This window comes from Quercus suber, unplaced genomic scaffold, assembly GCF_002906115.3.
Source record: "Quercus suber isolate HL8 unplaced genomic scaffold, Cork oak 2.0 scaffold_519, whole genome shotgun sequence".
NCBI lineage: Eukaryota > Viridiplantae > Streptophyta > Magnoliopsida > Fagales > Fagaceae > Quercus > Quercus suber.
Window position 1 is genome coordinate 331,044 of NW_027069968.1, and position 22,927 is coordinate 353,970.

A 22,927-nucleotide genomic window follows, 5' to 3' on the forward strand; every position below is an offset into this window, starting at 1 on the left:
TGTCTTTTTTTTTTTTAATTATTGTAAATCATTTTTTTTCGATTAATTTATTCTAGACTATTTGGTTTTTGTATTTAATAACTCACTTGGATGAATATTTATGATGTGATATCACATTTTATTCTAAAATTAAGAAATAAAACTCTTTAAAAATAAATAATTTATGACACATAGCGCAAAATTGGAATTTTAATTTGGAATTCTAATTTGAGTTTCTCTTAATTTCACCTATTATTATATATATGAGAGGTGTTACGTCCACAATATTTTTACAACATTTTCACAATATAAGATTTATGCTTAAAAAAAAAAAAAATTAACTGATCCTTTTGATATCTTTTGAAATTACAAGTTTGCCCTTGTCAGATAAAGGAGTTGTATTGTAAAGATTGGTCAAAGAGTGATGAGAGGAAACGCAATGTCAATCACAGAAAAGAGCTTTGTCTTGAACAACCCGAGTCACCTGAGCTCTTATCCATTTGTGAAGACCACAAATGGCAAAAATATTGGAATCACATTTGCTAAAAAGAGAGATTTGTCCGAGAATTCAACCCAGCAAGAAAACATTTTCCCATTGAGAGTGTCCAACCCAATTCTTGCTCGGTCTGTTGTTGCTGTGCTCGGGTTGGGATTTATCGATGCTGGGTATGATTTCAGAGATCAGAGTTTCAGTTCCTTTTGTACTGTTTCATGTTTCTTTTTTGTCAGAGACTATCATTATATTTCTAAATGTATAAAAATTTGAATGTTCAGGTATAGTGGAGACTGGTCTAGGATTGGCGTCATCTCAAAGGAGAATGAGGACTTGCTAAAGTTTGCAGCTTTTATAGTTGTTCCTTTGTGTATCTTTCTCATATTTTCCTTATCCAAGGAATCTGAGGATTGATTTTTTTTGTTTTTCATCCTGCTAGGATTTCTGAAATTTTCAATGTGAAATGCAAGTGACGATTTGTTTAAGCTATTATTGGCAAATTAATGGTGATTTGTATTATTGAACATTTGAATTCTATCTTGGAAATTCATGAAGTAAAATCGAAAGAAGAAAATGATTCAGTAGACAAACAAAAAATTTGATTGAATGTTTGATTGGATACTGCTTATTTTGTTTATTTTGCTGAAAATTGAAAATTTATTGCTGAAAGTACCGTAGCAAAATAATTTATAAGTTAACTGATTTTTTGGGCTGAAAGTACTTTAGCTTCAACTGAATAGTAATGTGAACATGATAAAATAATTCATCTGCGTTTTTCATCTTTTTGTGGGGTTCGTGAACAGTAACGTGAGACTCAAGTAATTTTCAACCAAACATGCTAAAGATGGACGCAAAACGCTATCCAAACACTCACTTGGAGGCACAATTGAATGCTATTCTTAGATAATATGTCCCCACACAAGAATTGCTAATGGATTACTAGAAATTTGTCCCTACACAAAAATAACCAAATGCATATAAATCACTATTTATACCCAAATGATCATGGCTCTTCAATAGGCACCTTTGGTATATCCAAAAGGTTATGATCTTTTAATGAGTACTTTTAATATATTCAAATGGTTTATGATCTTTCAATATACACATTTTAATTCAATAAACAAATTTTCATGAAATAGGCACCTTTTATATATATATATATATATATCAAATACAAAAAGTTATGACATTGTAATAGGTACATTTTGGTTCAATAGACACCTTTAATATATATCCAATTTATAGGATTATGACATCTCAATAGACACATTCTGATATATACATATATTATAACTTATTTTGTATATACTTACATATACAACACTCTATACATACAACTTCTTAGCTTTGTTAATGTGAAAGTGAAAACGAGAAAAGTTCGAAATGAGAATGGCTTCTTTAATGCAAATTTTAGAATTGCCAAAACTCTTATAATTCAACTAGTTGATATTTCTTGGTGTGTCCATTACATTCAGAGTTCAAAACCATCTCCCTCGTTATAATTATCGAAATATGAAAAAGAGAAAAAGAAAATTGTTTAATTAGTGGGTCATAATATGGATAATGAATGAGAACTGTGGGGTAATGCAATCTATTTGTTCGCTTTGGGAGGCAGGCCACGGGCATGCTTAGAGTGCAACTTCCCGAGCTTCTATTCTCCTCGCGGCTTTGTCCTTTCAAGCGACGTGGGCATGCTTTGTGCAAGAGTCCCACATCGAAGAAAGAAGCGCCCTTTATGCCTTATAAGCATGAGCTCAAGGCATAAGGGTACCACTACTACACGTGTAGTAGTGGTAGAGGCGTGCCTTGTACTTTGGTCATTGGCAACAAAACCGTGAGGTGTTAGAAGCTCGGGATGTTGCACTCTAGGCATGCCTGTGGCCTGCCCTAAAGTGGACAATACTGGAGATGGGCATTGCCCTCAAAAGCGCATTTTTGTGGGGTAACACAATCTATTTGTCCGCTTTGGGAGGCAGACCACGGGCATGCTTAGAGCGCAACTTCCCGAGCTTCTATCCCCCTCACGACTTTGTCCTTTCAAGCAACGTGGCCATGCTTTGTGCAAGAGTCCCACATCGAAGAAAGAAGCCCCCCCCTCCCCCCCCCCCCCCCTTATGCCTTATAAGCATGAGCTCAAGGCATAAGGGTACCACTACTACACATGCTCGAGCTTCTATCCCCTCGGGAAGTTGCGCTCTAAGCATGCCTGTGGCCTGCCTCCCAAAGCAGACAAATAGATTGTGTTACCCCACAAGAACAAATAAATATCATTTTGGATTTGCTTCATGTTGTACATGTCTTTTAATGAGTTTTTGTTAAGGTTTTGTTTGATTGGATGATGGAAAAGTAAAAGAATATAAAATTGAGAGAATAAAAATATTGTGTTTTCCACTGTGTGTGTCTGGTAGAGAGGATGAAAAAGTAAAAAGATAATTACTATTTTTAATATATATATACACACACCTTTCACTAAAAAATATGCAAACATGTAAATGCATAGAAATAAGCATTATATACCTATATTTTTTATAGCTTGTTTTTTAGCATAGTCTATGTTTATTTCGGTTGAAAATATTTGTTTAGAAAATATTTTCAATTTCTAGTGTTTGATCTAGTTAAAATTGTTGGAAAAACTGAAAATAATTTTTGATTGATCGTAAAATATCCCCTTTTTTGGCTTAAAACTATTTATGCCTTACAGTTTCCTACTAGTCTCCCCACCCTCCCCACTCGGCCCACCTCCCTAGCTCCTCCCTTTAAATGCCACCATTGCAACCAAAAAACAAAACAAAAACAAAAACCTCAACCTTAGCTCAATTTCCCCTTCCCTTAATCTTTGTTTCATGACAACCCTCCCCTAAATCAATTACTGTTTCACAACCAACATCACTATAAATCAACCTCTGTTTTGTGATCAATACCATCCCTAAATCAACCTCTCCTTTGTAATACCTCAATCTCAACTTTTGTTTCATACCACTACCCCAATTAATTAGTGTTTCGCAACAACACCCCCATCTCAACCTCTATTTTGCAATCATCACCACCAAATCGATCTCCATTTCATGACCGCCACCACTACCCAACCAATCTTTGTTTCTAAATCCCCAAGTAAATTTTATTTTGTGAAGCTCTTGTTTTTGGTTCTATCTTTGTCAATGTTGCTCCTTTTGGTTTGTTAAAGTTTGTTGAGATATACAAAATTTTAAGATATTTTTTGGTTGTGTTTTGTATTTGGTGAATATGAGTTTTATTTTCAGTGGAATTTTTGAAGAGATAGACACATGATAATATTTTTTGGGGGTGTTAGTTTGGAGAAGATATTTGGTATCAAATGATACCATGTTATCTGTATTAAAATCCAATAAGTGAGAAACATGTCTGTAAAAAATAATTACTCCACTAACAACTAAAAGGCATGTGTTAGTGAGTAGTTATTTTTGTACATGTATTTCTCTTTTATTGGATTTTGATACGAATGACGTGATATTATTTTATACAAAATATTTTTGGTTTTTTTTTTTTAGTTATAAAAAAATAGGTGAATATAAGACATTTTTTTTGAAAATATTTTGTTTAGATTGGAAAATATTTGCAATTGAAACAAATGCAATGTTAGCCTAACAATTTGTGTGGATAGACAGATGTCGGGGACATTTTTGCGACAATGGCCAAAAATGCAAGATTAGCCCAAATTTTTCCTTGGGTTCTTTAGAAGGGATTATTTGTAGAGAGTCAAGCTCAAAATTCCAAATGTATAATAAACAAAGGCTAATGGTGCTTTAACAAGAGAGAATCAAAATGCCAATAACAAAATGCAGAAAAATCCATAAAAACAATACGTTTGAAACTTAGACTCATAGTCAGCGGGAAGAAGAAATTGAGAGAGGTTGTGAAGTAGAGAGGGAAGGTTCCCTTGCACCCATTTTTTCACCCTTAAACTTCAAAATTGTGAGGATGTTAACTGACTGAAGGGGCTTTTATTCTAAAGTTCCAGCTCTATGGGGGAAAACGTGGTTCTTTGGTTTTTTTAGCTGAAGAGAGACTCTTGCATTGAGCTTAGGGTGTTGCTCTCAGAGTAAAATNAATGAGAGAGAGCTTGGACTTGATCACCCTGATACCATGAAAAGCTATGGAGATCTTGCTGTTTTCTACTATCGGCTTCAGCATACAGAGTTGGCCTTGAAGTATGCTTCCGTATTTACTAATAAAATAAATTCTTCCTAGATGAATTAATATTATGGTGGCTATTCTTTTTGTTTTTTCATTGCTTTCTAGCATCAGGAACATCTTTGCACACACTGGTATTTGAATATATGCATGAGGCACCTTGGTCATAAATATTGGGAACTACAATAAGCTATTCTATGCTATTCCCATTTGTTACCATCAGATGCTCTATAGTGTACTTCAATCCCAATTTCTTAGGTTAAAAGTTTTTGTGTACCACACCTGCGTAGCTAAAAAGATCATAAAATAGTGCTCTGTTCAATCAAATGATGGCTCTGTAATTGTTCAGTGGTCTTACAATATGATGTGCATTCAAAGTATTGATCAATTTCTTAGTTCCAGTAGTTCCATTTCAGTCTGTTGTCATCTGCAAGGAAGTTTTAAAAAAAAGAATAATATTTATGAAAGAGCTTTCAATCATATAATTAGAGGGTTCGAAAACTCATTTACAAGTTAAAAGTGAACACTGTTGTTTGAGGTTACTAAAATATGTCTAGGGAGAGGCTAAAATGTTAACTTGATTTAACAGTTTAAAAAGTCAAGGAATTTTAAATAGAACGACAATTAAATTCAATTCATCTTTTGCTCTCCATCAAGGAAATGTCCTTAAGAAAAAAGATAATAGCTTATTCCTATCTTTTCCTAATTCTAGGTACGTCAATCGTGCTCTGTACCTCTTGCACTTGACATGTGGGCCTTCTCATCCGAATACTGCTGCCACCTATATCAATGTAGCAATGATGGAAGAAGGTTTGGGGAATGTCCATGTTGCTCTTAGGTATCTCCATGAGGCCTTGAAATGTAACCAAAGATTACTTGGGGCTGATCATATACAGGTTCTCTCTCTCTCTCTCTCTCTCTCTCTCTCTTCTTGTAAGTATAAATTACAAAAGTAGGTATATGTAGAGTAATGCTACAACTATTAGTAATTATGTTATGGAAATAACACTATTACTAATAGTTTAGGATCATATGCTACAACTATTACTAATAGCATAAATTTTGTATGACCAATGATCTGAAATGTAGAGTAATTTTACAAGCCTCATTAAGATGTACAAGACGAAACTATATGTGACCAATGATTTGAAGTCGAATATAAGTTTTGTTACATGTTTAAAAAAAAAAAAAAAAAAAATTGAAATCCAAATACTTTGCAGAGGAAAATACTTACCAAGAAAAAGGGTTACATGAAAAAAAAAAAAAAAAAAAAATCTATTCAATAGGCAATGTTCCACTCCTTTTTATTCAAATATTCCATGTCATAAATTAATTTAAACCAAAAGAAAAACTAATAAGGGAAAATAAAAATTTTGGGAAGCTTATTGCACTCAAGCAGTTAAATAATTCATTGGTGTGCTGTACCAAGTAAACTTCTTTATATTCTATTCAGTCTAATTTTCTTCACTGACTTTTTAGACTTTCTTTGAAGCGCTAAGCAATTAAATCTAAAACAAAATGGGCAAGATGAATTTGGTAGTATGGTTAGAATGGGTAAAGTTAGGGTGGGCCAAGGTTCACTATATTATCAAAAAATATATTTATCATCATGAAACTTGGTACTGACCTAACTAGCTGTGATTACATTCACTGATTTGAAATTTCCTCTTGAGGCTCTCAATTGCAGAATCAAAGATCCTAAACAATCACAACCAACCAACCCATTATTTGAAAATATTAATAATTTTGAACCTAAAATATGTTAAATATTTAAAGATTTTTATAAGAGCAGTTATATTTAAAAGAATTTGATGATAGTCAATTGGTCCTTCCATTATATTCCTAATACCTTGAACTTAGGACTATATGGGTATAATTGAGTTGGAAACGTAGTTGATTGCTTCTGTCCTTCCATGTTTAACAATAATTCTCTCTTGTTCAGACTGCTGCCAGTTATCATGCAATAGCAATTGCTCTCTCTTTGATGGAGGCATACTCCTTAAGTGTTCAGCATGAACAAACTACCCTACAGATACTGCAGGCCAAACTTGGATCCGAGGATCTACGAACACAGGTAGGATTATGTTTGGCATATGATGATTGCCTCTCATTCTATGTAGTAATTAGTGTTCCTCATACTTGTATTCGATGAACTTATGTAGGATGCGGCTGCATGGCTTGAGTACTTTGAGTCCAAGGCTCTGGAGCAGCAAGAAGCTGCACGCCATGGTACCCCAAAACCAGATGCCTCAATCTCCAGCAAAGGTCATTTAAGGTAATAATTACAAACCAAATAATTGTGTCTTTGCTTTAATCCACATTGTTGAACTGATTGTCTCTCATCTGATGGTAAAGAGCCAAAAGGATTATAACTGGTCACTTAAAAGATATATGCATTCAATCTGCTCATTATGTGTTCCAAGGTTTTGCGTCCTTGTAGATGGAATTCATTGCTTAAATGATAAGTTAATGGAGATCTTTTACCAAGATTATGTGCTGATTCAGTAGTCACACTCAGAGGCAGAGCTAGAAATTGCTGACTCTTTTTTTTTTTGGGGTGGGGGGAACATATCTCCTTACTAGCACTGCCCCTGGTCACACTTAATGTATGATTGGTCAGTCAAACTTTGTTAATAATTTTGTTTGATAGGGTTCCAGCAGTTCGTTAATGCATGATTTTGGCCATACTGTTCTTTTCTTTCTGCTGCTGGTGGTCGTTGTCATCATTATTGTTTATGTGATTAGAAACCTATTGACAGATTTCTATATATGAATTGAAATGTTTCAAAGTTAGTCCCTACACAGACCGTTTGAAATTTGATCAAATCAAATTTGCAATTGAGTTATGTGACCACATTTTTTTTAATCAATTTTTAACACTGTAAAAAAATAAATGGGAATCAAGAAAATTCGAAGATAGAATATTCGAAGGAATAAAGGATAAAGAGAATACCTTATTAAGTTATCTTATAAATTTATAAAAGAAAATTAAAATTAATAACATATTAATATATAGGATAGATACGAAAAAAGATAAGAAGAAATTCGGCCACCTCCTATATATTTGATACACTCTCCTACAAAAAAACTTGTAATACTGAGCCCATTCGTAATTCCATCAATTATTTGTCTCTCAAAAAAATGGGTTCATTCAGCTGATTAACAATTATATTCAATATCTTCACATCTTATACTTCCTGTGTACTAGAGATTTCTCCTCTTCTTAATAAAATGATTTTTTACATATTAAAAAAATAATATATACCCTTCCTGGATCAGTGTATCGGACCTTCTGGATTATATAACCCCAGATGCAGATATGAGAGCAAGAGATGCCCAAAGGAAAGCTCGTGCCAAGGTCAAAAAGCTTCCAGCTTAAGCCTAGTTTTCTTTTATGTATTTATCAAAAAAAAAAAAAAAAAAGCCTAGTTTTCTTTCATGTCTTCTCAACTTCTCTCTCATTACCAAAATAATATGATTTCCCATTATCTTACAGGTTAAAGGCAAACTGGACCAGAATGGGGAAACAATATCGGATGAATATCAAAAGGATGAAATTTTGTCGCCTAGTCATCCCTCTGCAGAAAATGCAAGTGATAAAGAAAACAAATCTGAAGCTCAGTTTGCAGAACCTAGAGATGACAAACCTGATTCAAGCGTTTCTGATCAATTGATACTAAATAAAAATGATGATGTGGCACAAGATGACACCTCTGATGAAGGATGGCAAGAAGCTGTTCCAAAAGGTCGCTCACCTACAGCTCGCAAATCTAGTTCAAAGAGGCCAAGCCTAGCAAAACTAAATACAAACTTTATGAATTTACCCCCTTCATCAAGATACCGTGGAAAGTCCACTAATTTTGCATCCCCAAGGGCAACCCAAAATGAGCCTGTTGCTTCAACTGGACCTGCTCCTCCTGTTATGAAAAAGTTTGTTAAGAGTGCAAGCTTCAGCCCTAAGTTAAATAATTCTAGCACCTCAATAGTTGTCGCAGAGAAAATCGCTAACCCAAAGTCAGCCCCTGCTACCCCAGCTTCCACTAATCAAGCTGCTAAGGCTGCTCATGTGGCAAGTTCAATCAGTGTTCAGGCAGCTGGAAAACTTTTCTCCTACAAAGAAGTTGCTTTGGCTCCACCTGGAACAATTGTGAAGGCAGTGGTGGAACAGTTGCCAAAAGGAAATGTTCCCAATGAACAAAATCCACAGGTTAGCCAGGAGGCAGCTGTGACAGAGGTCACTCGTGGTGAAGTGACGAAAGTAAAGGATGTGGAGGAAGAAACAGTTGAAAACCCCAAAGGAAAGAAACAGCTCCAGGTTTCTAAGGAGGAATCAAAAAGCACCGTCAATGAAAAAGAAAAGCAAGAAACAAAAGTCAAGGACTCTGTGGCTACAAAACCCCTCAAGGTTGTAAAGAGTGGTTCTCAAGATATGGTAGTGAAAGGTGATAAGGTAGAATTAAAGAGTGATGCTGTTAAAGACAATGAAGCAGAAACAGGAAATGTTGTAGTTCTTAAAGTTGAGAATCCTGATACCTTGGTGGATTCAAACACTAGTTCTTTGAGAAGTGAAGTGTTGGAAACAGTTGTGCAAGACGGTTGCCAAGCAACTTCCACTGATTCAGGATCTGCTTTAATTGAAAAGACTACTGTTTTGCCTGATGAAGATGCCTCCATTTCTAAACAAAGGGTGGCAGAGGGAGATGAAAATCAGCATGATTTATCTGATGGTGGCTTAAGTGTTAAGCCAATGCCAACTGAAGGAGAAAAACAAGATGAAGCAGAAACTAGAAAGGAGACGGCCAAGAAACTATCTGCTGCTGCACCTCCATTTAATCCATCCACAATTCCTGTCTTTGGCTCAGTTCCAGTTCCAGGCTTTAAAGATCATGGAGGAATTCTGCCCCCACCAATTAATATTCCCCCAATAATTCCAGTCAATCCTGTCCGTAGATCACCCCATCAGTCAGCAACAGCGAGGGTTCCATATGGTCCACGGCTATCTGGTGGCTATAACAGATCCGGAAATCGGGTTCCACGAAATAAAGCTAGCTTCCACAATGGTGAAAACACTGGAGATGGGAATCAATTTAGCCCTCCTACAATGATGAACCCGCATGCAGCTGAGTTTGTACCTGGCCATCCTTGGCTTCCCAATGGCTATCCTGTATCTCCAAATGGTTATTTGGCTTCTCCAAATGGTATTCCAGTTTCACCAAATGGTTTTCCCATATCCCCAAATGGTGTTCTGGTGTCACCAAATGGATATCCAGCATCACTGAACGGTATTCCTGTGACTCAAAATGGGTTTCCAGCATCTCCAGTCAATCCTTTAGAATCACCAACAGTTGTAAATGTTGACACCACTGTTGAAAACAAAAATGAAGCTGCAGTGGAGGTGAGTACTGATGAGTCCTCTACAGATGTTGCACATGAAAAGCAGCCGATTGGGCAGAAAGTGCAAGAAGATGAAGCTGCAGACAATGAGAATAGTCATCCTGAAATTGAAGAGAAAACTACAGATACAGTCCCAGTGGCTGGTGACACTGTCGTGGCAACAGAAACTTGCAGTATTGCAGTAATTGAGGAAAAACAAACCAAATGTTGGGGAGATTACAGTGACAGTGAATCTGAGGTTGTTGAGGTTACGAGTTGAAGAAGGATCTTGAATTCCTTTTTGGACAGCTAATTTGTTCACAGCTCAGGGCTGTATTTCTGTGAGACAACAGAAATGTAATGTACAGTGAATTACAGAAGGCCAGATAATGACTGCGGAAGTTCATTTTCTCCTAATCTACGGCGTAATTGATTGCAAGCCCAGGTATAGTGAATACACTCGTACGGTTTGAATTTGCGGGGTGAGGAAGGAGAATATTAAATTTTGAGTCGAGTTAATAAGCGGGTAAGCCAAAGAAACACGACTACCGCGGAAGGACCTGCTGAGTAGTTAGTCAACGGCTTAAATCTCCTTATATTTGTTAGTTGCCTTAAGAAAACAGAAATAAACTCTGGACTATTTATGCTTCCCAGGACATACTCTTAGGACTGACGACTGCATGGACAATCTACAACAATAAACTTCAGTTTTCTTGCCTGTATTTAGTTTTGATCTTTTACATTTGTCAATTGGCATTGTCCAAAATCCTGCATAACAAGTTCCGCTGCAAAATTACCTGTCTCAATGACAGAGATCTTGTGTTTTAGATGGTTTTATAGCCTTAAACAAGTTTAGGATAAACAACATACAAATCTGGTGCTACGAAATGCATTAGTAGGAATGATAATAGTTTTTTGTTCAACAGAATTACAACACGAACTGCACTCCTTTTCCAATACATTTGCAGGGAACTTCTTCGTAATTTTACAATGCTAGTTGAACAAACAAGAGCAACAACAGACAAACTGGGGCTAAGAAAATGCCATCACCACTGTCAATCTCTGACTAATAGTTGAATGGCTAAGACACGCAGGTTGGTGATTGCTGGCGAAAATCCAAAACAACTAGTGTGGCAGCACTATGTGCAATTGCTGCTAGAACAACAAACACATGGAAAATCTGGTGGCTGTGCCCTGCAATATCGAATGCACCAGGCTTCCATCGCTCGGGTATCCTACTAACATAGAACCCAGCTCCTACAGCATACATAACAGCCATTGCAAGCTCATACCCTAGTGCAACAATTATATGTGGATGCCCCCAGTGAAGAACAACAGCATGAACTGCCGGAATTACTCCTGAGAAGCCAATGGTGGAGAAGAGGGAAGCCCTGAAGGAACGGAAACGAGAAGTGGAGAGAGCAGGGGAGAGAAGGGTAATGATAGCAAGGATCCCTAGTACTGAAATGGAGGTAAGATAGAAGAAACTCCAAAAGGGGTTGCAATAGAAGATATAGTAAATGGGAGAGAAGAAGGAACAGACTATCATAAGGGAAATTCCTGCATAATCTAGGCGCCAGAAGAAAAGGTTGAAGCGTTTTGAGTGGCAAGCGAGGAGGTGGGAGAGGGAGCTACAAACCAAGCAGCCCATAGCTCCGGCTAAGAAAACAAACAAAGGCCATCTAGGAATAAACTCAGAACTGTCTTCTTTGTTTACATGGAACACTGATGACGCTGAAATGTGTCTCAAATGCGAGTCCTGCAAATAAGAATCAATAAGAATAGGCATAAGACATCCTTCAGATTGGTTACGCTAAATAAAGATATCACATGATGAATATTTTTAAAAAATTATGATTAAGAAAAAAAAAAAAAGGGTCCTAATTTCATCTTTAAGATAAGAATATGTTCATACACGTGAACACTGGTCTCTTGCTTCACTAGTCGCTACTTGTTTATAGCTATAAAGGAAGAAATATCTTAATAAAAAATAAAAAAAAATGACTTAGGTTCACAATTTGTCAAATTATCCATCTTAATATAAAAATTATACATAATTAAAAAAAACTAAAAAAATTATAAACTGACACTAAATTAACAATAATTAATTCTATCTACACCAATAATTAATTTATATGTATTAAGGTCATGAATTAAAAATCTATTCATCTATTAAAAAAGCTTTAAAATTAAATTTAAAGCGTTACTTAAATGTTGTTGGTAAGTCACGTGATGGACAAAATCTGAAGCGAAAGTACAGCCACATCACTTGGTCAGTCTGCTTTGGATAGCCATTATTTTCGTATCACTACCGTACAAAAATAATACGTGGCAACCAAGCATGACATCAATGTGAATAAAAGTACGTGCACCAATTTTTGTATTTTGGGTCAAGCTAACTGTGAGATGCCAATAGTTAATAACTTATTTTAAAAAGATTTTGACATAATTTATATGAAAAATAAAAAAAAATTAAAATATTAATTAATTTTTTTTATAAATTTTTTAAAGTAAATTATTAACTATTGTCTTAATATTATTCGTTAGCATTTTTCTTCATTTTATGGTCTTATTATGCTCTATCTATCGATTATAATATTTTATGTTTCTGGGAAAAAAATTATAATATTTTATGTATTTGATTTTTTAAAATTTAAAATTTCACTTATTTTATAAAAAAGAAAAAAAATCAGAATTAAATGGCATTTAGTGAAATATAATATACTAACAACACAAAAAATGATGAAGATATTTGTATCGGTCAATATCACATGGCGTGGAGTTTTAGCTAAGCTTTTAAATTAGCTTTCGTCTGAGACTGAGAGAGAATCTTTCTCGCATGAGGGTGAGTGGTGTGACTGGTGTCAACCTCACCTGCCCTTCGCGTTTGTAGGCCCAAAACAAAAAGAAAAAAGGAAAAGAACTAAAGTACCGCTTGTTCAAATTTAACCCTGGTAGTGGTTTGGTTATCATTTTGTTTCAAAAGTATAAATTTTAATTCTCTAAAAAAATCCACTTAAATGTAAAGATGACCCTAATAAAGAAAAGTCGTTTGAAATGAATTTGGTCATATTAAAGACAGATAGTCTGTGAAATGTGATTGTTTGGGTTAATATGTGAAGATTTGAGCTATTCTATAGAAATTGGTTTAGTTTTATTTTTCCTGAGTTCAATTGAATTAGGCTCACAATGAAAATGTTTTTATATATATTTTTTAATTCCACACATATTTTCACAGAACTTAAACAATATGTTACTCATTTTTTCTCTTACCGGACGGGCCTTAGGCTCAACTGAAGGGGCCAAGACCCCTTCAAGGGCTAGTGTGGTTCCATCCAGAGAGTGACTAATACCATATTGATGCAGTACAATTTTACATCATCTAAAAAACAACTGAAACGGTAACTTCATGATTTTAATTATTTTTCGAACCGTAAAACAGTTTACCAATAAAAAGTGAGGGTAAAAAAAATTTTAAAAAAAAATTACCTAAAAAAATAAAATAGAATGAAATAAAATAAAAGAACCTAAAAAAAAAAATTGGGAATAAAGCGCCGATTAAGAGAGTTGGAATTGGAAAATGTACTGACCGGAAATATATTGTCAGACACATTCGTCAAAGGACCTCCTTTAACTGCAACCCTGGTCCCACAAAAACAACGTGATCAACAAGTTGATCAAAACAAATTAAATAAAAATAAATAAATAATTCAGAGTAACAAGCATGTCTTTTTTTATTTTATTTTTATTACCTAGGCCAACTTGCGAGCACACCTCCGAGCTCCACCATCTCCATCCAGCTCATCACCGTCAATCCCACAAACATCACAAAACCCCCTAAATGCCTGCACAACCACAATATTCAATAATTTAATATTGAGTAATGCGTAGCGCCTGAGGCTAGAAATAAATAATATTTAATATATGCGTAGCGCGTGTGATGATGGTAGTATACATGTACGGATAATAAGAAGAAGAGGAAGGTTGAGAACCGGTGTCACGTACGTCCATACGTTGAGGGTTTCGTTGTGCCAGGAGAAGACGCTGAGGAACGCGTCTCTGAGCGGCCACTCGCACCGGTAATAGTCCAATATGTACTCATTGTCTCTCAGGTATTCCGGCAACTCCTCGTACTTCACCAATCGCCGCTCGAATCTCTGCCTCTTCTTCGTCTTCTTCGTCTCTTGTTGAGTTTCCGAGCCGGCTCGGTTCGGACTCCCCGCGCTTTTCCGGCGAACGATGCTCATCGTCGTAGCCGTAGCCGTAGCTTTTCCTAGGTATTTTGTTCTCCGGCGAGAAATCCGCCGGATCTGAACTCTCCGGCAGATCTGTGAGGTCCGAGTCCCGAGAGGTTTTGATCGATCATTTCCTTCAATTCCTGAGCCCTTTTCTATTTATATACCCAGCGAGGACCGGTGTGAGCCAATTAAATACAGCTACTACATGAAAACCGTGAAGCTTCTCGACGTTTTTAGTTTTTTCTTTTGGGTTGGGATAGAGTAAGGGTTAGTATGTAAAATTGTTTTTGAGCTGGCCTACGTGGCTTTAAATTATTGGGTAGAATATGATAAATTAAAAATTGCAGTGAAGTAGCTTTAGATTTTTATGGTTTGGCTAATTATGTTTTGACACGTATTTAGTTGAGTTGTGTAGAGCGTATGTTACTATTACGTGCTGTTCGGTTTTAAATAATTTTGTTAATTCTGTTCCGTTGGGAAATTCAAATTTGGCGGAAGGTGAGAGAATAAATTTGGTGACTAGTAGATTGGAAAGGATATAAATAACCTTGGATTTCCTAAATTGTTTTTACTATTTTAGAATAAGTATTTATCTTTTTCTATTTTAGTTTTTTTTTCCCCAAAATATTGATATCTAATTGTTAAATAAAAATTATTTGATTTATTTTGTGTTTCATTTTATGTTTCACCATCCCTAAAAAAAAAAAAAAAATATGCTTCACCAATAGTGGCCTATATGTTTGATTTTTTTTTTTAATTTTAATTATTTTATAAGAAAAAAAAATACATGACAAAATGTGATTAGTAAGTATAAACTATAAATTGAGATACAAAATCCATATTCCGGGATTCTCTATTTTATTAAAACATTTTTTCTCACTTTTCAAAGCACCAAATTTTCTTTATTTCTTTTTTCAATTTTTTTTCTTTATTTCTGTTATCAAGACATAAAAAAGAAAAATCAAGTGTTTAGAAATGAATGGTACTTTAATTCCTTTACATTCAAGGAAGCACCCTAGCTAAATGTTATTTTAGGAAATGTGTGGGGAGCTTAATGTGGTGTGTTTTGGGGGGGTTAATTTCCTAAATTCTCTAATCCTATTTGAGGGTGACTAATATATTCCCATTTGTTTATAAAATAGTCCTAGTTGAGTGACTACTTTTTCTTTTTTCTTTTTTATTTATAACTTGTGTTTTAAAATATTCTTTTGCAAATATAATATCATAAAAAGAAAAAGGCAAAAAGCACATTTTCGTCCCTACATTTTCACGAGATTCTCATTTTGGTCCCTAACTTTTTTTTTTCTACTGCTTTTAGTCCCTATCCTGGAAAACACATCTCGTTTTTGTCCCTGTTGTTACATCAGAGATGGAAATTGCACAGGTGGCAAACGGAAGATGACGTGGCTATTAAAATAATAATAAAAAATATTATTTGGCATTAAAAATGTCACATCAGCACCTAAATTAAAAAATTAATTTATTAATTTTAACTAAATAACAAAATTAAAAACAGAATTAAAAACTAAAAATCACATGAATTAAGATCTAAGTATGTCTTGAACAAGAACACAAACTCAGATTTAAGAACACAAACCCAGAAATTAAAAAAAAAAAAAAAAAACACAAACGCCCTAACCCTCTCTAACTCCCTCTCTAACCCTCTCACTCTTATCTCTTTCACTCCATGCCAATCCCGCCGTTGCTCAACCCACCACGTTGCTAGTTTAACCCCAACATAGACCCAGCACACCATCGACCCACGCCTCCCTGCCCATGTCGCCGCCGACCTAGCTTTCCCTGCCCACGCCGCTGTCGATTAGGTGAGACCCTTCCCCTTCCCCTCCTCTTATCTCTCTCTCCCTAACCAATTGAGTGCTCTGGTATGGGGCTTGGTCTAGATCGGGTCTCAAGCTCGAGTTTGCTTCAAAAATGGAGCTTTATGGGTTAGTGAAGCGGCGAGATCGGCGACTAGATTCACAGGTTGTAGATTGGTTTGGGTAGTATGTTGATTTGGATTCGCGAGTTATGGACAGGTTTCTATGGGTGTTGTGAAACACAGATCGTTGGTGGTGGATGTGGTGGTCGTAAATCAAAGGTTGTTAGTAGTGGTGGTGGTTAGCGGTTGTGAAAGGAAGATATTGTGGGTGTTGGTGGTTGTGAATCGATTTGGGTTTATTTTTGGTGTGGATAGCTGTGGTCGACTGATTTCTTTGAAATTTCTAGGTTTGGTGTTGGTGTGGATGGTTGTGATCAACTGGTTTCTTTAAAGTTTATGGGTTTGTTGTTGGTTTGGAATGTGGATAGCTGTTTGTAGGTTATTTCTGCATTTTTTGAGTGTTTGATTTGCTGGGTTTCAGTGTTTTGATGATCGGTGAATTTTGTGTTTCTAAGTTGGAGCTAATTTTGTGTTTCTAATTTGGATTAGTGGTTTTCCAGCTTGGAGATTGGTGTTGATTTTGTGAACAAAAAGGATGCAGATCTATTGATTTTGATTGGTGTGCGTTGGGTTCAAATTTCTGGGTTCAAAATTATGGGTTCGATTTCTGGGTTAGGTTTTTAGTTTCAATTTCAGATTATCGATTTGTTGATGTTGATTGTTGTTTGATCTGAGTTTTGAATTTTAATGTGTTTGGTTGTAAAGAAAATACAAGAAAGACAAAGAAAAGAAAATAAAACAAGGATTAAATTGCGAAGAACATATAAAATCATGTTCTGGGAAAGATCACAAAGAACATGAACATGTTCTTCCAAAAAATTAACGAAAAGAAAAGAATGTGAATTTGGTTTGTTGTTTTCTCATTTTCTGTTTTTAATTTTTTTTTTCTGTTTTTAATTTTTTTTTCTTTAGTTAAAATTAATAGATTAATAAATTTTTTTTTTCATTTAGGTGCTGATGTGGCATTTTTTAATGCAAAATAATATTTTTTATTATTATTTTATTGGCCACGTTATCTTCCATTTGCCACCTGTGCAATTTCCGTCTCTGATGTAACGGCAGGGACAAAAACGAGACGCGTTTTCCAGAATAGGGACTAAAAGCGGTAAAAAAAAAAGTTAGGGACCAAAATGAGAATCGCGTGAAAATGTAAGGACGAAAATGTGCTTTTTGCCAAAGAAAAAATGAAAAAGAAAGAGAGAAGGTCTCTCTTAATTCCAACTACAAGACCTCTACCTACCTACTAGAACATATATTTGATCTCCTGCGTTACAAAATCAAGGAAATATGGAACTACTCAACATTATCTATACTATTAATAATATGATTTTCTGTTTGGTTTTTAACTTTTTACATACTAAAATACCCTTACATAAATTCTTAAACTCTCTAAAATACTTTTATCATTTAGTTTAATAATTTTAAATTAAAAAACACAAGAGTAATTTACTTTTCCTAAGTTTTGGGTTTTTTTTTCTTCTCCATTCAACCTAAAACTTAGAATAATATTTCTATCTCATTTTTAAACATTATTCTATGTTACTTTATCTCTTTCTTTAAAAAACAAAATATACACGGTTATTTGTATATCACTTTAAAATATTATAATACTAAACAAAAAATAAATAAATAACGCAAAGTGCATGAGTCTAGTTCTTTAGATATTCTTTTCTCGTGATTTGTTTTCTTTCTTTCTTTTTTTCCCATTTTTTTTTGTGTGTTTGTTTTTATTTGTTTTCTTTCGTTTTGTAGCAACTCTTAAAAATAACCCTAAAAAAAAAATTATATATGTAGCTTGACTTGCCCAAAAAATTATTAATATTTCATGTAGCGGAATGATGATAATGACAAAGGTGAAGTGACAAACGTGATAACAACAACAATGATGGTGGTGTTGTGGCAGGGGCAGACCTAGGTGGGAGCCTGCCCCCCCCCCCCCCCCACGGGTCTTTTTTTTTTTTTTTTACAAATTATATACACCATTTTGTAGTTGCCTCCATTCCAAAACCTTAGGCCCCTCTCCAACTAGCAACTATCCAACCCAAAAACAATAAAAATATTCACAATGTTGATTGTATTTTAGTAAAAAAAAAAAAAAAAAAAAAAACTATTTTATCACCAAAGAACCAAAAAATCATGTGTTATTGGAGAAGCTAAAGCTAATTTTTTTGTAACTACAGTAAAATGGTATAAATACCAGTTGACTGTAGCAAGTTATTAAAAATAAAATAAATATTTTATTAAATTATCTCTCTACCTTCAATTAAAAAAACTCAAATTCTCTCTCTTCCTTTATTATTTTAATGAGATGTTTATATTATTTAAAATGAAGTGGTAAAAAAAAATAGAACATTTGATGTTGGATGTATTGTAAAGTGAGGTGATAAAATAGATAAATTATTTTTTTGAGGTGCTAAAAGTTAAATTTTTTAGCACCATTACTGTGAACGCACTAACTTAAAAAAAAAAAAAAAAATCCTTGCTAGCCTAGTATTTAAAAAAAAAAACATTATTTTGTTTTGTTTGTTTGTTTTTTTTTTTTTTTGTCTATTTTGGTGGATGATTACATTTTAATGTATTAAAAAATAATGATTTTGTGTATTTATAATTTGTTAATATTATATGGATGCCTATTTGAAATTATTTTTTATTATACTTCGGCCCCCTTTAGCTTGAGATCTTGGGTTCGTCCATGTATAGTGGTAGTTTTGAAAGTAGGGTGGTGACGATAGCAGGGACGAAAATGGTGGTTTGGTGACACTAAAAGTGGTGGTAACAGTGGTATCGGATATAGTGTGGTGGTGGTGGTGAAAATGTCATGTGGGTGGTAGAGTGGCAATGACAATTGTAATAGCAATGTCAACAATGGTGGAGGTAGTGATGGTTGTAAAATGTGGATTTCATCAGATAAACAGTTTTGTAGTTGCAATGTTCTCCGTCTTAAATTATTGGTCATCTTTTTCATTTTGGGATGTCTCAAATTGTAGTCTCTTTGAAAAAAAAAAAAAAAATTCTGTTTTATCTCTTTACCTTATTTAAAAAGTCAATATCATTTTTTCTCTAGAGTTTAAATTGATGGTGGTAGTTTTGAAAACTTGTACGTTTTTAAGTCATCACAAACAACTCGTCAAATGATATTTCCTTAAAAAGTTAGATTTTTTTTTTTTTTTTTTTAAAAACAGGACCAACAATTTGGGATAGATGTAGCATAAGTGCATACCCATAGCACAAATAAAGTTAACATATAAAATGAACTTGAATAATTAAGGAAAAATTAAATCATTGATCCAGCTTTGTAGCTCCATGGATACTTTGGTAATAGAGTGGAAAAAACACGAAAAATATACAATGAGCATGAATAATTAAGAAAAATTTAAACCAAAAACAATGACTTCTGAATCTCAAGGAGCAAAAGCTTGGCATGTTGCCTTGTAACTTGTCAAAATTATGTTATTAGAGGGTTCACCTAAAACGGTAGGAATAGTTGTTGGGTAATAAGGCGCATTTAACTGATTAAAGTCCATACCATACACTTTGAAGTTCCCTCTTCACCAAGGAAGTAAGAAATTGGCCATTGCTCTCACAGTCTCACCCATACAATTCAAGTACTTCCACAATAATATTTATGGTGGGGGTTGTTGAGCCAATTGGTTCATGATGTTAGAGTTTTCCTTTGAAACATGAAACACACAAGAAAAATTTATTATAAGAAACCAAAAGGCGAAGAACGACAAATATTATGAGGGGGTCCCCAATTGTGAAACCATAGCATTAATTGTAGAGTTCAGAGATTGAAACTTTACTAGTGAATTGGTGATAAGGATGGATTGAGATCAGGAATTGCATTTGATGCAATACTTATTCATGTCTGAAATTGAAAGTAAAAAAAAAAAAAAAAAAAAAACCTTTCAATCTCGAACATTGAATAAAAAAGGTTAAAAAGAAGTAAAAATGTAAAAATATTTCGTGAGAGGGAAATGAGGATATCACTTGATCTCAATCCTATAAGGATATCATTTGCCATATCAGAATATTCTATATATATATATATATATATATTCTAAAAGGTTCTTTACATGCAAATCCTGGTAGGTGATAACTTAATTTCAAGCTCATACAAACTTAATAGTTTTATATGTCTATAATATTTAGGTCCATTGATATTTTTTGGTGTTTTTAATAGAAAATTTTAAGGCTTGAATTGCCATCCTTCACTTATGATGTATAAAAATATATAAAAAAAATAGTTTTATACAATTATGTTTTATTCGTTTGCTTAATGATTGTTTATATAACAATAGCATAAGTAATTTTTACATGTAACAATATCCTACTTACGTCAGAGAAAATTCTTAGCTACTTTCGTAGTACGAAAAAATAGTGCTCATTTCTCTCATATTCATGATAAATCTCATCATGAATTTAATGAATAGACCCTCCCATGAATGTGAAAGGATCCAAAGCACCATTCTCCATACTCTGGGAGTACCTAAAAATTACTTTTATGCCAATCATTAGTTATCGGTTCAACTTTTATCACTAGCATTAGATATGTTAGTTCATTTTATCCATGATTTTTTCTAATAATTGTACAGCTACAATAATAAAGGAGAGAGAATTCAAACTTTATCTAATTATTATAAAAGTTAGATTTCCAAAATGAGAGGATATGTTGTGATTACATGTATCCTTATATAACAATGATAGGTGTCAATGCACCTATTAATTAACAATCTTGTTTGAGTTTTAACGAGTGCCCTAACTAATACATGCTCAATTAATTATGAGTTATAACGCACACTTTTCAAAAAATAAAATACATGTGTTAATTGATTCATTGGTTTATAAATATAAATTATGTGCTTTTTTTAATACATGTGTACAGTTTGACTTTAGTTTTTAAAAAATGTATACAAATATTATTTAATAAAATAGGCGAAAAGCACATTTTCATCCCTACATTTTCACACGATTTTCATTTTGGTCCTAAATTTTTTTTTTACCGCTTTTAGTCCCTATCCTGGAAAACGCCTATTGTTTTTGTCCCTGCCGTTACATCAGAGACGGAAAATGCTGACGTGGCAAACGGATGGCACTGTTGGCTGACGTGGCCATTAAAATAATAATAAAAAATATTATTTTTGGGTGTTCTTGTTCTCTTCAAGATGCTTTTTGATCTTAATTCATATAAATTTTTATTTTTATTTTTGTTTTGATTTTTTTTTACTTAGTTAAAATTAATAAATTAATTTTTAAATTTTTTTAATACCAAATAATATTTTTTATTATTATTTTAATGGCCACGTCAGCCAACAGTGCCATCCGTTTGCCACGTCAGCATTTTCCGTCTCTGATGTAACGGCAGGGACAAAAACAATAGGCGTTTTCCAGGATAGGGACTAAAAGCGGTAAAAAAAAAATTTAGGGACCAAAATGGAAATCGTGTGAAAATGTAGGGACGAAAATGTGCTTTTCGCCAATAAAATATTATATATATGTTAACCATTGCTGTTAGAGGATTAGTTAACAATAAAAAAAAATTAAATAATTACCATTCTCTTTTAAGGTGGTACTATTAGTTATACACACACCTATTCATTTTCAATTTATCATTGTCGTTTAAGTTTTGAGGGGAAAAATTGAATGCATAATTAAGACAAATAGAGTGATTTACGTCCTTTTGTGTTACACATGAAAACAAAAACCAGCCAATTTAAATACAGCGCCAGTTATAGTTAATAGGTCATTAAGTTTTATAGAAAAAAAAATTGAATGCATAATTAATGCAATAGCGTGATTTGGTCCCTTTGTCTTACACATTGAAAGAAAAACCGGCCAATTTAAATACAGTACGCCAATTAATACAATACCGATGCACGTCCTTTTGTGTTACACACTTTAACTTCCTTTTTTTTTTTTGGTCGACAACCTTTTGTGTTACACATGGGAAAAAAACAGCCAATTTAATGGGTTGTAACTTGTAACCCATAGGTATAGTTAATAAGTTGTTAGAAGAACAAAAATCTAAGATCACATAAAAAAAAAAAAAAAAAAAAACAACTTTCATCACAATGGTCTACTTGGTAGATTGTAAGTGATAAAAAAAAAGTTGTGAATTAATGTAAAAGTGATATATAGTTAATCACAATTTGCTATGTAAAATAGTCGTAGTAAAAATTGTGACTTTTTACATGGTATTAACTTTGAATGCCAAAAAAAGCTAATGAGTTGTTATATCATCCTTTTTAACTTATACTCTTCATTTTCTTCAGCATCGGTGTAACTCATAAGTCATAGCCATTCATCTCCTTCAAAAACCAAAAACCAAAAACCAAAAGAAAAAAGAAAAAAAGAAAAAAGAAAAAAGAAAAAAACCTTTTAATTTTTATTAATAAATGATAATTTCAATATATATAACAAATTCCAATTGCAACAAAAGAATTCTAACGAATGAATGACATTGTTAACTTCTTCTTCTTTTTCAACTTCTATTCAACAAATCTTGAAGGCAGGTGACAAAGAGAGACATGGACTTTGTGGGTTTCCCTGTCCTGATGCTGATGAAGTTCTATTTGGAAACTCCCTTTTTAATTAGAGATAAAAGGAGAGGTGCAAAGCTTGTCAAATCGCTTTTCTTGATCCAGTGGAATTCTATTGTTGTTGATGTTCAAATAAGCTTCCAATTGCTTTTATTTTTATTTTTGGATTTATTTTTGGTTAAATAGCAAATTTAAT

At 33.7% G+C, this 22,927-nt stretch overlaps 3 protein-coding genes across 3 annotated transcripts; 2 read left to right on the forward strand and 1 right to left on the reverse strand.

The window, feature by feature from the left end:
- The first annotated feature begins 383 nt into the window (after window positions 1-383).
- On the forward strand, window positions 384-1,009 carry LOC111995970 (uncharacterized). The gene is made up of 2 exons (XM_024027914.2): window positions 384-645; window positions 754-1,009. Exons 1-2 carry the CDS (start codon window positions 404-406, stop codon window positions 884-886), a joined length of 375 nt encoding a protein of 124 aa, XP_023883682.1. The 5' UTR covers window positions 384-403; the 3' UTR covers window positions 887-1,009.
- A 3,552-nt stretch (window positions 1,010-4,561) lies between these two features.
- Window positions 4,562-10,749, forward strand: LOC111995978 (protein REDUCED CHLOROPLAST COVERAGE 2). The gene is made up of 6 exons (XM_065763695.1): window positions 4,562-4,659; window positions 5,355-5,538; window positions 6,585-6,716; window positions 6,805-6,917; window positions 7,922-8,000; window positions 8,139-10,749. Exons 1-6 carry the CDS (start codon window positions 4,595-4,597, stop codon window positions 10,293-10,295), a joined length of 2,730 nt encoding a protein of 909 aa, XP_065619767.1. The 5' UTR covers window positions 4,562-4,594; the 3' UTR covers window positions 10,296-10,749.
- A 124-nt stretch (window positions 10,750-10,873) lies between these two features.
- On the reverse strand, window positions 10,874-14,413 carry LOC111995979 (heptahelical transmembrane protein 2). The gene is made up of 4 exons (XM_024027924.2): window positions 14,021-14,413; window positions 13,768-13,860; window positions 13,606-13,657; window positions 10,874-11,774 (listed from the first exon to the last, which is right to left on the reverse strand). The coding sequence occupies exons 1-4, from the start codon at window positions 14,260-14,262 to the stop codon at window positions 11,097-11,099; spliced, it is 1,065 nt and encodes a 354-aa protein (XP_023883692.2). The 5' UTR covers window positions 14,263-14,413; the 3' UTR covers window positions 10,874-11,096.
- Window positions 14,414-22,927: the final 8,514 nt, after the last annotated feature.